At 41.3% G+C, this 12,900-nt stretch overlaps 2 protein-coding genes across 4 annotated transcripts; both read left to right on the top strand.

Moving 5' to 3' along the window:
• The first annotated feature begins 655 nt into the window (after window positions 1–655).
• On the top strand, window positions 656–3,436 carry pigw (phosphatidylinositol glycan anchor biosynthesis, class W). The gene is made up of 2 exons (XM_055043771.1): window positions 656–766; window positions 1,197–3,436. The coding sequence occupies exon 2, from the start codon at window positions 1,200–1,202 to the stop codon at window positions 2,691–2,693; it is 1,494 nt and encodes a 497-aa protein (XP_054899746.1). The 5' UTR covers window positions 656–766; window positions 1,197–1,199; the 3' UTR covers window positions 2,694–3,436.
• A 199-nt stretch (window positions 3,437–3,635) lies between these two features.
• Window positions 3,636–10,682, top strand: ggnbp2 (gametogenetin binding protein 2). 3 transcript variants are annotated; one of them, XM_055043770.1, is made up of 14 exons: window positions 3,636–3,723; window positions 4,546–4,666; window positions 5,073–5,153; window positions 5,444–5,697; window positions 6,892–6,990; window positions 7,228–7,341; window positions 7,449–7,658; window positions 8,317–8,491; window positions 8,568–8,756; window positions 8,844–8,955; window positions 9,072–9,200; window positions 9,297–9,442; window positions 9,528–9,743; window positions 9,927–10,682. In XM_055043770.1, exons 2-14 carry the CDS (start codon window positions 4,574–4,576, stop codon window positions 10,128–10,130), a joined length of 2,022 nt encoding a protein of 673 aa, XP_054899745.1. In that variant the 5' UTR covers window positions 3,636–3,723; window positions 4,546–4,573; the 3' UTR covers window positions 10,131–10,682. The 3 variants fall into 3 exon arrangements, with proteins under 3 accessions (XP_054899745.1, XP_054899744.1, XP_054899743.1); XM_055043769.1 differs by having other exon boundaries at window positions 8,844–8,982; window positions 9,072–9,194; XM_055043768.1 differs by having other exon boundaries at window positions 8,844–8,982.
• The last annotated feature ends 2,218 nt before the right edge of the window (window positions 10,683–12,900 follow it).

Genomic DNA, 12,900 nt, shown 5'->3' with positions numbered 1-12,900 from the left:
TGGCTCAATAAACGTGAAAAAATCAGTGTTTATTTTAATTAATTTGCGAAGTAAAACCCACAATTTTAGCGCTTACATGATTAATAAACGTGATAATGTTACCAATATTTTTAAAAGTTTCCTCTTCGGTCGGATTTCAGCCCGTTTACTCGTCAATATGCGAGAGTTTAGAGCGATGCGCGCTCCCGCGACAGGGGATGCAATTCTCGGCAGGCATGCATTTCTCGGCATAACACCTGCCGTCCCGCCGCCTTCCAGACCTCACTCCCGATCCACGTCATTCCCGCCCTCTTCCCAGACGTTCAGGGACCGCTCGATAAAAGCAACATCAGAACTGAATGCTGTACAACTCCATCGATATATTAAATACGGGTTCAGTTTGGAGCTGCATTTTAAATTTAGCTCCCACAAAAGTCCATTTAAACTTCCACAGCGTGACTTTTTCTTTTTTTTAATTTTCCATATATAATGCCTTCCACGGGATTTACTATGCACAAGTAGGTTGCTTTTAGTCTTATTATAAATGTTTGTATATATTTTTAGAGATTGTAAGGAAGAGAAATGCGTTTAACTTTCTTTTACAAGAGTAAAAACCCAACACTTCAAGAAGTACCAGAAAATCCAACGTTATTGAATGCATCACGGGTCGCGGACACGGAAGTGAGCGACCGTGCCGTCACTGAACAGGTTCTGCACGGCCAGCAAAAATAATAATGCTGTTAAACAGGTATTTGTTCATCTTCCGTCTTTAACAGACGAAGTCGTGGTAAGTGCTGGTCAATAGACACCTTGTTTTTTTTTTAAAAAAACCCCTGAAACTAATAATTTTGTTGACTGTTATCGCTTGCATGTAGGACGCTGCTTTAGGGAGCAGGGCATTATAACATGAAAACTTAACACATTGACTGCTCTTTGCGTATGTTTCTGAGCGAATAAGCTCGGGTTTGGGTACAGAGAAGTCTAAATCAGCAAATTAAGAAATGAACAGATCATCATAGCAGGCGACACTGTGTGGTTTCTTGTACTGCACCAATTTCTATAACATGTCAGGATCCTTTCCTGACTACTCAGGTTCTCTGAGGGATGTATAGTGAAAGATCATGGAAGGGAAGCTCCTAACGGTTTCAGTAAAGTCTTGATGTTTTGGTGGATACATTGCCCCTTGTGATAAATTGCTTGTGTTTCAATGTTTGCAGGTCATGGCTCAGAAGGAAGTAAAGGAGGCGTTTGTGAGTAATCTCAACGGGACCAGTTTGGGAGAGGTGACTCTTGGATCGTTTCTCGCTCCAGTTTGTGTCATCCACCGAGCGTTCATCTTAGTCCTCTACTACCAGGCCAAAGGGACTCTACCGCTACCACTTCCGCTGATTTCCCACCTGCTCCTTGATTTTTCTCTGCTCGTCCTTCCCCTCGTACTGTCGTGCACAATTCTCAGCGATGTTCTTCTGCAGGTCATCGTGTGCCTAACTTTTATTTCAGCTTGCGTGCTCTGCTGCATCTGCCGTGGCAGCTTCCAATCCTCTGCTCTGCGGCCCCGGAAGATGGTCAGCAACTTTCTTCAGTGCAGCGTTCAGTTCCACCAGGTCCCCTTCGTGACTCTCTTCAGAGTATTCGTAAACGTGAAAACAGCCATCAGCATCCTCGCCGTCGACTTCAGCGTCTTTCCGAGGCGATATGCGAAGACGGAGACCTACGGGACAGGAGTTATGGACTTTGGAGTCGGGGCGTTTGTTTTCGCAAACGCGCTTGTCAGCCCTGAGGCACGGAGGAGGAAGGTCACGGGATCCAAGGTGAGCCATGTCACGAAGCAGATTCTGTCTGTCTGGCCTCTGCTTGCTCTCGGTGTGGCGCGGCTGGCGAGTGTCAAAATGACCAGCTACCACGAGCACGTGACGGAATATGGCATCCACTGGAACTTCTTTTTCACGCTGGCCATCGTCAGAGTTCTAGCTTCTCTTCTTTTGGTTGTTGTACCAGTTGGACAGTCGTGGCTCTTTGCCCTTCTGATCAGTGGGTGTCATCAGTTCGCCCTGGAAACATCTGAACTAAAGACCTTCCTGATGCACAATAGGGACAGAGGAAAGGATTTTGTGCATGCTAACAAGGAGGGCATATTCTCCATAGCCGGCTATGTTGCCATCTATCTAGCAGGAGTTCAGGTCGGACTCTACGTGATGCAACAAAGACATCAAGTAAAAGATTGCCTCAAGATGCTTTTCACCCTCTCCCTAGGAAGTTTGCTGTTGTACGGCGCTTTGTTCGCATGTCAGGCACTCGTGGAGCCGGTCTCTCGCCGCTCGGCGAATTTGCCCTTCGTCGTCTGGAGCGTTGCTCAGTCGCTGTTTTTCATGTCCTGCCTAGGTCTGGCCGACATGGTCATCCTGTTCTCCAAAAGAGCGTCCGCGTGCCATTTTCTACCATCGTCCATGAACTTTCTGGAGAAGAAGACGGATTCTCGGCTTTCCGGAAGAGGAGTTGAAGTGGAGGGACTCTGCCTCATCCAGGCCGTCAGCAGGAATCAGCTGGTGTTTTTTCTGCTCTCCAACGTCATGACCGGAGCGACCAACTCTTTGGTGGACACGCTCAGCTGTAGCAGCTCATTGTCGGTGTGTGTTTTACTGTCATACATGCTTGTGAACTGCCTTGTTATATATATTTTGCATGTCTGTGAAATTACAGTGAAATTCTGGTAATGTTTGTAAGCACACCATTGTGCTTGGGTTTGTTTTTCACAGTTTATTTGAAGCTTGAGTTACTCGCACTGAAATTCAGAACAATGGCAAATAATGAACATGGAAGAAAATGTTATCTGCATGGAGTTAGTTTTCAGTGTGTGCCTGTTTAAGTGTTTTGTGTTTGTATATTTGGGGGACTTGCAAAAATAAAGCCTCGTGAGAAAAAGAACTCTGAACCGAAATGGACCTGAAATGTAACAATAACTGAAGCTTGGGATATTTTCATACCTAACCCAGCTTTAAATATCTCCAAAACTGATTTGCATGTCTGGTGTGTTCCTTGGTCTCCATAAAGCTGTTTGTTTACTAATATTTTAACAAATGTCTGTATTTACATTGAAAATACATTTTTGTTCAGGTGGAGTCTTTTTGCTTATCAGCTGGCTTCAGAGGGCAATAGTAACACTTTATTTAGGGGTATCAAAATCAAGAGTGGTAAACACTTCTCATGTTTTCTCTCTAAATATTTTTTGGAAACTATAATTTTCTTTCTGTTTTGACATTTTCCACTACTCTGGAGGAAGAAAGAGGCCCTGAAAACTTAAACTGAAGATTTTGGTAATAATGTGACAAAATGTAGAAAATGTCCAGTGAGAATGTGCCTATGAAAGCCTGTAAAATGTCTTGGGTTAAAATTGCTCATAGATTTATAATTTGCATTTTATTGGCCATTTTTGATATATATACAATTAAACACTGCACTTAGTATATGATATTTTTACTGGAAAAAGCAGCAGAGCGCTATGAATCACAACAATGTCAAAATACATCTTGCAATAAATTAAATCGTAGCTGTTCTTTCATCAACGTGCAGGGCTTTTTTATGCTCACCTGCGCCCCCTGGCGGCAGTGCGTACCACATCATTCGTCTTACGTATCAGCGTACGGGAAGGGGGGCAAAGGTGAAGTCAGTAATGAAGATTCCGCCACCGCACCAGGCTCACTAACTGTCGCACTTGTTTATTTTTGAGATAAGTTCCAGACGACGGTAAGTGAAAATTGTCCAAAAGTTCAACTATACGTATTTGTTCTTTACGAAGACACCATTCTGTCTGTCAGTATTGTCGGCATATTTTTAAAAGAAACTCGCGGCTGTCGCTAAGTAGCTACTCATAGTTCCAACTTTCTATTAGCTTAGGTTAGCTCGCTAACGCTAGCCGTGAGAGCAGCGATGTTAACAAGCAGGTTAGCCAGGTTTACTATCACCGTCAAGGCGAAGTCAAGCTGGAATAATACTCCAATTTACCTTTGATGGGGGAAGTTACACCATTTAATAAACAACAGTGCGCCCAAAATTCAACCGAACGGCATATTTGATTTCGGAAGTTGTATTATGAAGTGAAGTTAGCTAGCAGGCTAACTTGGAAATCAGTAGGTAATTGTTTAAAAGGCAACAGATACAAGTGAACGTTCCAATCGAGGCTTTGGAAGCTGCACAATGCTAAAAGTACATTTTGTAAAGCTAATAACTTAGACATTTTCCAGAGCTTTTGTTCTGCTAGATTGTTTGCTAGCTTCGCAGGGCAAATCTGGGTCAAGATAATCATGCTAGCTACTTTAGGAGTGGCTATAACAGTAGTTTTTAACGTTTGGTGATTTTGTTTATTTTTTAATGCGTACTCTTGTGATTAAGAATCCCAAAGACAAATTCTTAGTTCCAAGATTATATCAGCCCCCAATGATCTGGAGCAGGTAGGGTAGCATTAGCTACCCTACATGTCAAACAATGGTGGAGCTTGTGCTCAGGGTTTGACGTAGTCATTTTGTCTCGTTCCCTGCACATCATTCTGTCGTTTGTGCTCACCTGCAGGTGAGCTGATCTGCAACGCAGAGAAGACATGGCACGCCTAGTAGCAGTTTGCAGGGAAGGCGAGGAGGACTACCCGTTTTTGGCGAGACAGATTCCCCTGTATATTGATGACACACTCACGGTAGGTCTTCATAATCACGGAGAACACATCAAATAGCAATTAGGAAGACAGACCCTTATGAGTCACCCTGTAAAGTAAAAGCAGAAATGGAGCTGAATCTGCTTGTTTTCTGATTATTTTTTTTTCTGACTTTCTGAAACAAATGGATATGGTTGTGTGGTTTCTTTTTCTTTCTTTTTTTTTCCATTTTCACATGGAGACATGTTCAGGCAGTGCTCGAAAGGATGTTGACGTCGGAAAGCCAAGATCGGATTATGTTCTTCACAAAGACACAGACGTACCTCGAGTACGAACTGTCTGAAACTAAATTGCTGAACTAAATACCAAGCTAATTACTTGTGCCTCTGTCAGAATGTGACCGCTGAGTTTCTGATATGTCATTACCTGTTGTTTTCATGGTTGTCAGATGGTGATGGAGTTTCCTGACAGTTTCCTGGACGTTGAAGGCACTGACATAGTCCTTCCTCACTGGAAGCAATTTTCTGAGGTATTTTCACTCACAGAATTTCTTTTAATCTGGCAGACATGCACACACACAAATCAAACCCTAAAGGGTGTCATTTGTGTGTATTTAGTACAGATGCACTCAACTGATACTAATATATGTATCTGTCCCGGTTATTAAAAATTCTAGATCAAGTATCGGTGACAGTGGGCAGATCTATTAAGTCTAATTCTGTGCTTTGAGTGACATCATGTTTTATTTTTGCATTATATATATAATTTCTAATTGCACCATCTGAAGCACTTGAAAGTGTCATTTTATTTTTTCCATAGTATTATTCCAAGCTGAAGCAGCAGGACCTGAATATCGCCTTTATGGTGTCGTCCAGAGAGGTGTACAGCGCGCTATCCCAGCTGGTGCCGTGCGTGGGCTGCAGACGAAGTGTGGAGCGCCTCTTTTCTCACTCAGTGGAGATGGGGAACCCAGCGCTGGAGCCCCTCACAGTGAAACCCAAGGGCATGCTCACTGTCACCAAGGCTTGTTTGGCAGACATGAAGAAACTTTATACCCTATTCTATGTCCATGGGTGAGAGGAAAAGTCTTTTCCCCTTATTTTTACATTGATAGTATTACAGCAGAAAACGCAATGATCACTGTTCTCCCCTTTCTAGTTTTTCTCCATTATTTTTATTGTGATGACATTGATTATTTTTTTAATAACTGTTAGAAAACATGTATATTTAGACTTAAAAAGCATAGGTCTGGTATTATAGGGTTTTGCTTAAGTGTTTTTTTTTTTTTTCAATAATTATAGAATTGCTTTTTGCTGCAGCTACAAGTGTTTAAAGGAACAGTGCCTATAAAAACTTATTCACCCGCTTGGATGTTTTATCCTTTTGTTACTTTTATAAGTCAATCCTGAGCAGCAAAATTTGGCTTTTTTTAGTTTTTTTTTTTTTTGTCAAAATCTTTGAATGGCATAGTGGAAGCTAATTTCTACAAAATGACAAATAAAAATGTTTAGCATAACATATGTCATTGCATAAATATTGGCATCATTCAAGTCCGTATTTGGTAAATGCATGGAGTCTGTGTGGGTACATTTTTGTCAGGCTTCACGTCTGGATGCTGCAGTTGTTCAGTCTTCTTTGCAAAACTGTTCAAAGTTTGTCAGGTTTGTCTGGGGGTTGGTTGTGAAGAGCTCTTTTCAGGTTCCACCACAAATTCTCTACCAGACAGAGGTCTGGGCTTTCACTAGGCCACTCCAGAACCTTGTTGTCTTCAAACAATTTCTGTGTAGCTTGGCCTGAATGCTAAACATGTTTCTCAGTGGGGATGGTGTTTTTGTTGTGATGTGCAGACTTTGGTGTATCTCAAACATAGTGTCTTTTGTGATGGCCAAAAAGCTCCGTCTTGGTCTCATTGAACCAATTAACCTTCCTTGACTTGGTCATCAAGCTTTGATTGGTGAATGCCTGGAGCTAGTTTTCAAGTAAAGTGTAAGACAAGATGTCGGAAAGCTGGTAGAAACGTATTCCAACAGAGATGTGTTTGCCATTGCAACATGGGATAATTCTAGGGAAGTACTGAATACAAATGCTGACCACATATTTAAATAAAGAGAACCATGTTTTCTTTCACTTCAGGTTCACAATTATGGACCAATTTGTTTCTGCCTTGCATAGAACATCAATGAAATCATAAATAGATTGAAAGAATGTGGGGAAAAAAGTTCAATTATTACAATAACGGTTGTATTTTCTTTTTCTTTCTTTTGCAGGTCAAAGTTAAATGACATGATTGATGCCATTCCAAAAAGTAAAAAGAATAAGCGCTGCCAGTTGCACTCCTTAGACACCCACAAACCTAAACCCCTGGGGTAAGTAATGTTCTTATTGTCACATTTTTGGTTTTAGAAGTTGTACTCACTTCTGTTTTTATGAAGAATGCAGTAAATTTGTTGAGAAATTTTAAAAATGTTGTTTTTCTTAGTATTTTGAATAATTAATTCAGTGGAAAACAGCTAAGATATTTGGATACTGAGGGTGTACTTTACTTTGCAGCTGTCAGAGCTGTTTGTGCATTATGTGTTATAACACTGCTATAAATGCTCCAGGGGAAGTTGGATGGACGTGTGGGAGCTGATGTCTCAAGAATGCAGGGACGAGGTGGTCCTCATCGACAGTGCCTGTCTGCTTGAGACGCTGGAGACGTACTTGCGGAAACACAGGTACTCCGTCGTAACCAGACCATTTACTCACCAAGTACTTTCTCATCCGCCATAAGACGGTGGTTTTGTGATTGAAGAGAAACCAACTGGGTTTCGACTTCCAACAGGTTTTGCACAGACTGTAAGAATAAAGTGATCAGAGCATACAACATCCTGGTTGGAGAGGTGGACTCCAGTGAGGAGAAGGGATACTGTGCCGCTCTGTACGAGGGTCTCTGCTGTTGCCCCCATGAGCGGCACATCCACGTGTGCTGCGAAACGGACTTCATCGCTCACTTACTCGGCAGGGCAGAGCCTGAGTTCTCAGGAGGTTACGAGTAAGTTGGATTTATGCTCGCGTTTATCATTTGGTGAATGCATTACGATTGGGAATGCAAGTTATCAATTTATGAGTCAATCTAAAGTTGAATGATCTTCTTGATCGACAAATGATTAATTGATACGTGAACATTTTTTGTAAAAACTTAAGTTTCTCTTGTATCAAGAGCTCTAACCTTCTTTCCTTAATCTAGACGGCAACATTTCCCATAATATTCTAAATGAAAAACATTTAAAAATTATACAATGTCACAATTTTTCTGCGTTTTGCTCTACGCTTCTGTCTTCAAATCCTTAGCTTCGTAACACATCAATAACTTTTGGTTGAGATTTTGTTTGGACCGCTTCTTTTTTCTCATTCCGCCATCTTTAATGTTTTTTATCAACTGGCTCCACTTAAGGATGACCAGCGACGCCCTCTGCTGGGTGGTGGCCAAACTACAACACAAAAAAAGGTCTAAGTGGACAATATTAGTCAATCAATTGGAACTAATTTTAGTCTAATACAGCATCAATTGGAAATTGATGGATTATTTGTTTACACCCCTGATTATGAGTAAATAAAAGGTGTGTTATACTTTAATCCTGTCAAGATTTTCAGAAAATGAGCTAATATATGTTGTTTTGGCTTGTGCTGGGGTTTTTTTCCCCCTCAAGGCGCAGAGAGAGACACGCGAAAACGATCGATATTGCACAAGAGGAAGTTCTGACCTGTCTGGGCATTCATCTCTACGAGCGGCTGCACAGAATCTGGCAGAAACTCCGAGCTGAGGAACAGACGTGGCAGATATTGTTCCATCTGGGTATTGATGCACTACGGAAAAGCTTTGAGGTACTCCTCGTTCGCTTTGAGGACGCCACACAGTTTTGCCGCTCTGCATTCAACCGAGTGTTTTTCTGACCCTCAGATGGCAGTGGAGAAGATGCAGGGCATCAGTCGGCTCGAGCAGTTTGTGGAGGAACTGTCAGAGGAGGAGAGAGCCAAAGAACTGAAACTGGAGAAGAAGAGACAGAAACGGAAAAACCGACGCAAAAACAAGTGTGGTTTTGATATGTCTGAACAGGAGGCAGAGAACAAGGAGAAAATCTTGGATGAGGTGAAAATTCTGAGTTCACACAGCGCTAATGGGCTTTAATATAAACCCACAGTTCTGCATATCAATGTTTTTGATTTGGTGTCACAGGGTTCCTTTGATTCAGTTGAGGGCAGCTGTAAGGCCTGTGGTAGCCACGATGAGGAAGAGGAAGAAGAGGCTGGGTGTGAAGAGACAGTGACCACCAGCAGAAACGCCTCCTGTAAGTGCTCAGATAACACCAAGACAGGTATAATCATCTATTTATGTGTACGTGTAAGTCCTGCTGAGTGTGAATTTAAAGAGAAATAACAAGTCGGGACAAAACGCTGTCCTCAGATTTGTCCCACAACAGTAATGGCAGCGACTGCGGCTACTCATCAAGTATGGAGGGCAGCGAGATGGGATCACGAGAAGGCTCTGACGTCGCCTGCTCCGAGGGCATGTGCAACCACGAAGCAGGTCCAGGTTAAACACACCCAGATATTCATCACAGATGTATCGCCCTGTATGTGAGACGTTGTCCCTCTGATCTCACAGTCTGCTCTTACTTATCCTCTGAAGGGGATTACCCAAACGTCCACCACTGTGTCGAAGACAAAGAGGAGGACGGGACAGACAGCTGTGTGGACTGCTGGCCGCACTCTGAGGAAAACGGTCAGTGCAAGAGTAAAAAGAAGAAGAAAAAGGGCAAGAGCTGCAATGATCAGGTGAGGCAACAAACCGAGGACATGCCGGTTTGTCGAATGCAGAGTATTCAGCCACATGCTCAAGGCGAAACTAATGTTCCCTCAGGAGTCAAAAACCGAAGGTTGCACGCCGTCGGACGGGAACACCACAGGCCACAATCTGACATCAGCAAACACTTGTCGAACCAAAGATATTTTTTCCTCCTTATGTGGCGATAAGCTCGCTAACATTGCACTACGGTCGCCATGGGCAGTCCATCAAAGCAATCTCAGCCTTCACATGAGGCCGACAAAGGCAAATTTAAGTCTGGTGGAACTCCTGGTGAGATTATTATTATTTTGTCCTGTTCTGATCATCAATAACTTTATATTTAACATTGGAAGAACTAGTTATGAATCTACTGTTCACATTGCACAACAGGATTATTGTAATTTCATTTTTTCTCTTAAGATCTCGTAAGATTTGGATCATACACGACCTTCCTTTTTCCTTTTCCTCGATCAGGACGATTCGGACGTAACTTCCGATGAAGAGAGCGGTCTGACGCAGGATGAAATCCAGGCATTTCTAGAACAGAACCAGTCCTTCTACAGCAACCGCCTCCAGTACCGACAGCTCCTCAAGGAGAAATTCACCAACTACTGCCGTGCCACTGAGCGGAGCAAGCGAGTCTGTGGAAAGTGGTTCGCCACGACCAGCGTCAAGTAACGTCATCGTGCCGTGGAGAATTTAAAAGCACTCGTGACCACTGCTGCAAGGTTGTTTATAAAAAGATACATTTCAGATGTATCATTCGGTGTCTTGTTGGGTCATTTCTTTAAAATCAACGTGATTTATGAATTGTTTTTCTCCTTGAGATCTTTGATTCTTTTGCACTTGTACACTGACGCAGTTGTTCATCTCTATTTGCCACATTCATACATGTTAGTTGTTCTCTTTGACCAAGCCTAGCTATTTATTGTTGGTCTTGTGTAGGGTTTCGGGGTTAGAGCACAGTGGAATAAGAAATCAAGTTTTGCAAGCTGTGATATTAGGGAAGAATTTTAGTCTTATTTTTATTTTTGTTTCCATTTTTTTTCTCTCTCTTCTTTATGGTGGCACTTCAGTGTAGTGCTTACAGGTTGCACCATGAAATGTGTACAGAAGTATAAATATAAAAATTTTACAGAGAATAAACATCCATTTGTAATAAATTTGGGGTGTGTTAAAAGCGCAATGTTAAGAAAAATTTACTAAATAAAGAGTATTTATTAATATGGATTATAAGTGTGTCTTTTTTTTCCCTCTAAATATAAATTTTTCCTTACAATATACAAAACTTGTATGCAGTTTTGCAAACCAATTTTAATAGCCAAAAACATTTTCTATTTTTTAAGTACACGTGTGTCCAAACTTCTACCAGTTGGTATAAAGAAATGGCTCAAAATTTCTCTGCAAACCCATTTATTGTATCAACTGGAAAGACAACAATCAGCATCTATGACTGAAAAACCTTGAATAAGGAGCTGCAGCTACGTTTAGCTTCCCTTTGGGATCAATAAAGTATTTTGAAAATGAACTGAAACACAAAATACTTTCCAGGTACTCTTCATTTCTAGGTTTTGCCTCTGACAGCAGGTTTCACATCAGCTGACTGCTTCCTGTTGGTCTTATCTAAGGCGTGAGATTTGTGAAACTTGTTTTAACTGTAAACTACATCCTGCTGGTTAGTACTGCTTTTGGAGTCGTTCATTTCAAGGACAGAAAAGTCAGTGTCCATTTTATTTTATTGATCAGTCTGCAAATTTTGCACAGTGGCTTAGTTGGGATGCCCCATAGAGCAGGAATCTGAAGCTTCGGTACTTGAAGGCCCTTCTGTTCCAACCTTTAGGTGTGAATCTGCTTCAACAAACCGGAACGAAATACTTTGGTCCGTAGCAGGACTCTGTAGAACTTGATTTCATTCAGGAAAGGCAATTTAATAACTTGTTTTTATAGGAGCGGTATTGTGTATTTTCCAGGCACACCGTGCCATTTTATAGCACAATAAAACAACTGTTAACTTCAGCTGTCATAAGAAGACTGTATAGAACTGACGTAAAATAAATTTTACTTCTTCAAATTGGTCCTCTGTCTCTAAAAATCTTTTAACAATGTTTTTACCAGTGTTGGAGAAGTAGCTCATGTAATGAGCTCAGGAGATGTGCAAATCCACCAGGAGTTTGCTAATTGCTGCTGCTAGTCTGAAGGAACTGAATGAGGGAGGAGCTGTGCCTCGAAGGCGGAGCTAGGTCCAACCAGGCGTTTTGCACAGTTGAACGGTTGACATGGGAGATTAAAGCATTTGTCAAATTGAAAGAGTCAAAGCAACATTCCAGACATGTTTTTGATGATGGAATAACATGATGTAAATCTCAAAATGTCGATTTTACATAATACCGCCCCTTTAGGCGTGTTCAGACAAGGATGCATTGAAAGGTTGCAGAACACCAAACCTTGAGGACTGAAGTCTGAAACTTACGCCTAACAGAATGCTCCGAACAAATCTATGTTCAAATGAATCCCCGTCAGGACTTTATTCATACATTTACAAAACAGCTGTACGGATTGCAGATAAAAACATATTGGCGGCATTGTGGATCTCCACTTTACGAATGCATTAAGAGAGGGATAAACAGAATTAGTGGTCTGACATAAATCCAGTTTCAGATTAAAATGACAGAAAAAAAATGCAACAATCAGTGCCAAGCGTCCCTCTGTTGGAGAGCTTCATGCCTACAGGGAACAACTTGGTAAATAAATAAAGTAACTTGTCAGCTAGTTGTACAGGCCAGTTCATGAATCTGCACCAACTCACGATTTGTGAGGAAACTTCAGAAAGTTTCGATTGGGTTTACTAAGCATGAAATGTTCTTTGGCTGTAGTACATTCCTGAATCAAGTGTGAACTTCATAGACCATCGTGTCAACAGAGACCAGTGTTAGATTACTGCCTAATAAAGCATAAGGTTGATTTGTCAGCCTGCTGTACTCCCACGTCTTTGAAAGTTTAATTTTCAGTTACAGAAATAAAACAGTCTGCCCAGGAATGTGAACAGTGGCTCACATTCCTGGACAGATTGTACTGATGTTAGTACCCGGTGCTTCCTCAATGTGCAGACTGAGCATTTTTTTGTTTTTTGATGTTTCATTTCATTTTAGTAGAAATTTTAGGATTTTGGGTGGGAGAAACTAGTAATCAGAACATTTTATGTTAATTAAATACTCTCACTTTGGTTTTGACAAGCAGGATTATTTTCGAAAAGAGTATTCTAAGCCATGATGTGAAGGATGAATGACCCTTTGTCTCTTAAATACAGATAAATTAAAAGATTTTTTTAAAAATTATTTTATTTTAGATTTCAAAGAATCAGCAAGTATGCAGTAAGAATGCAAATCGAAATCTTTTTTTTTATTGGATTGTTGTGTTAACAGAGTTATAACTTTAATGACTTCAATCT

Source organism: Poeciliopsis prolifica, unplaced genomic scaffold (assembly GCF_027474105.1).
Source record: "Poeciliopsis prolifica strain line A6 unplaced genomic scaffold, Auburn_PproV2 SCAFFOLD019, whole genome shotgun sequence".
NCBI lineage: Eukaryota > Metazoa > Chordata > Actinopteri > Cyprinodontiformes > Poeciliidae > Poeciliopsis > Poeciliopsis prolifica.
The sequence above is the reverse complement of the archived record's forward strand: the minus strand, read 5'-3'. Positions and strand labels throughout refer to the sequence as shown.

Excerpts from the sequence above, each read along its gene's own strand:
- pigw (XM_055043771.1), top strand. The coding sequence starts at position 1,200 with ATGGCTCAGAAGGAAGTAAAGGAGGCGTTTGTGAGTAATCTCAACGGG.
- ggnbp2 (XM_055043768.1), top strand. The coding sequence starts at position 4,574 with ATGGCACGCCTAGTAGCAGTTTGCAGGGAAGGCGAGGAGGACTACCCG. Across the intron at positions 4,667-5,072 it reads ATATTGATGACACACTCACG|ATGGTGATGGAGTTTCCTGA; the intron begins GTAGGTCTTCAT and ends CATGGTTGTCAG. Across the intron at positions 8,983-9,071 it reads CTCAGATAACACCAAGACAG|ATTTGTCCCACAACAGTAAT; the intron begins GTATAATCATCT and ends CGCTGTCCTCAG.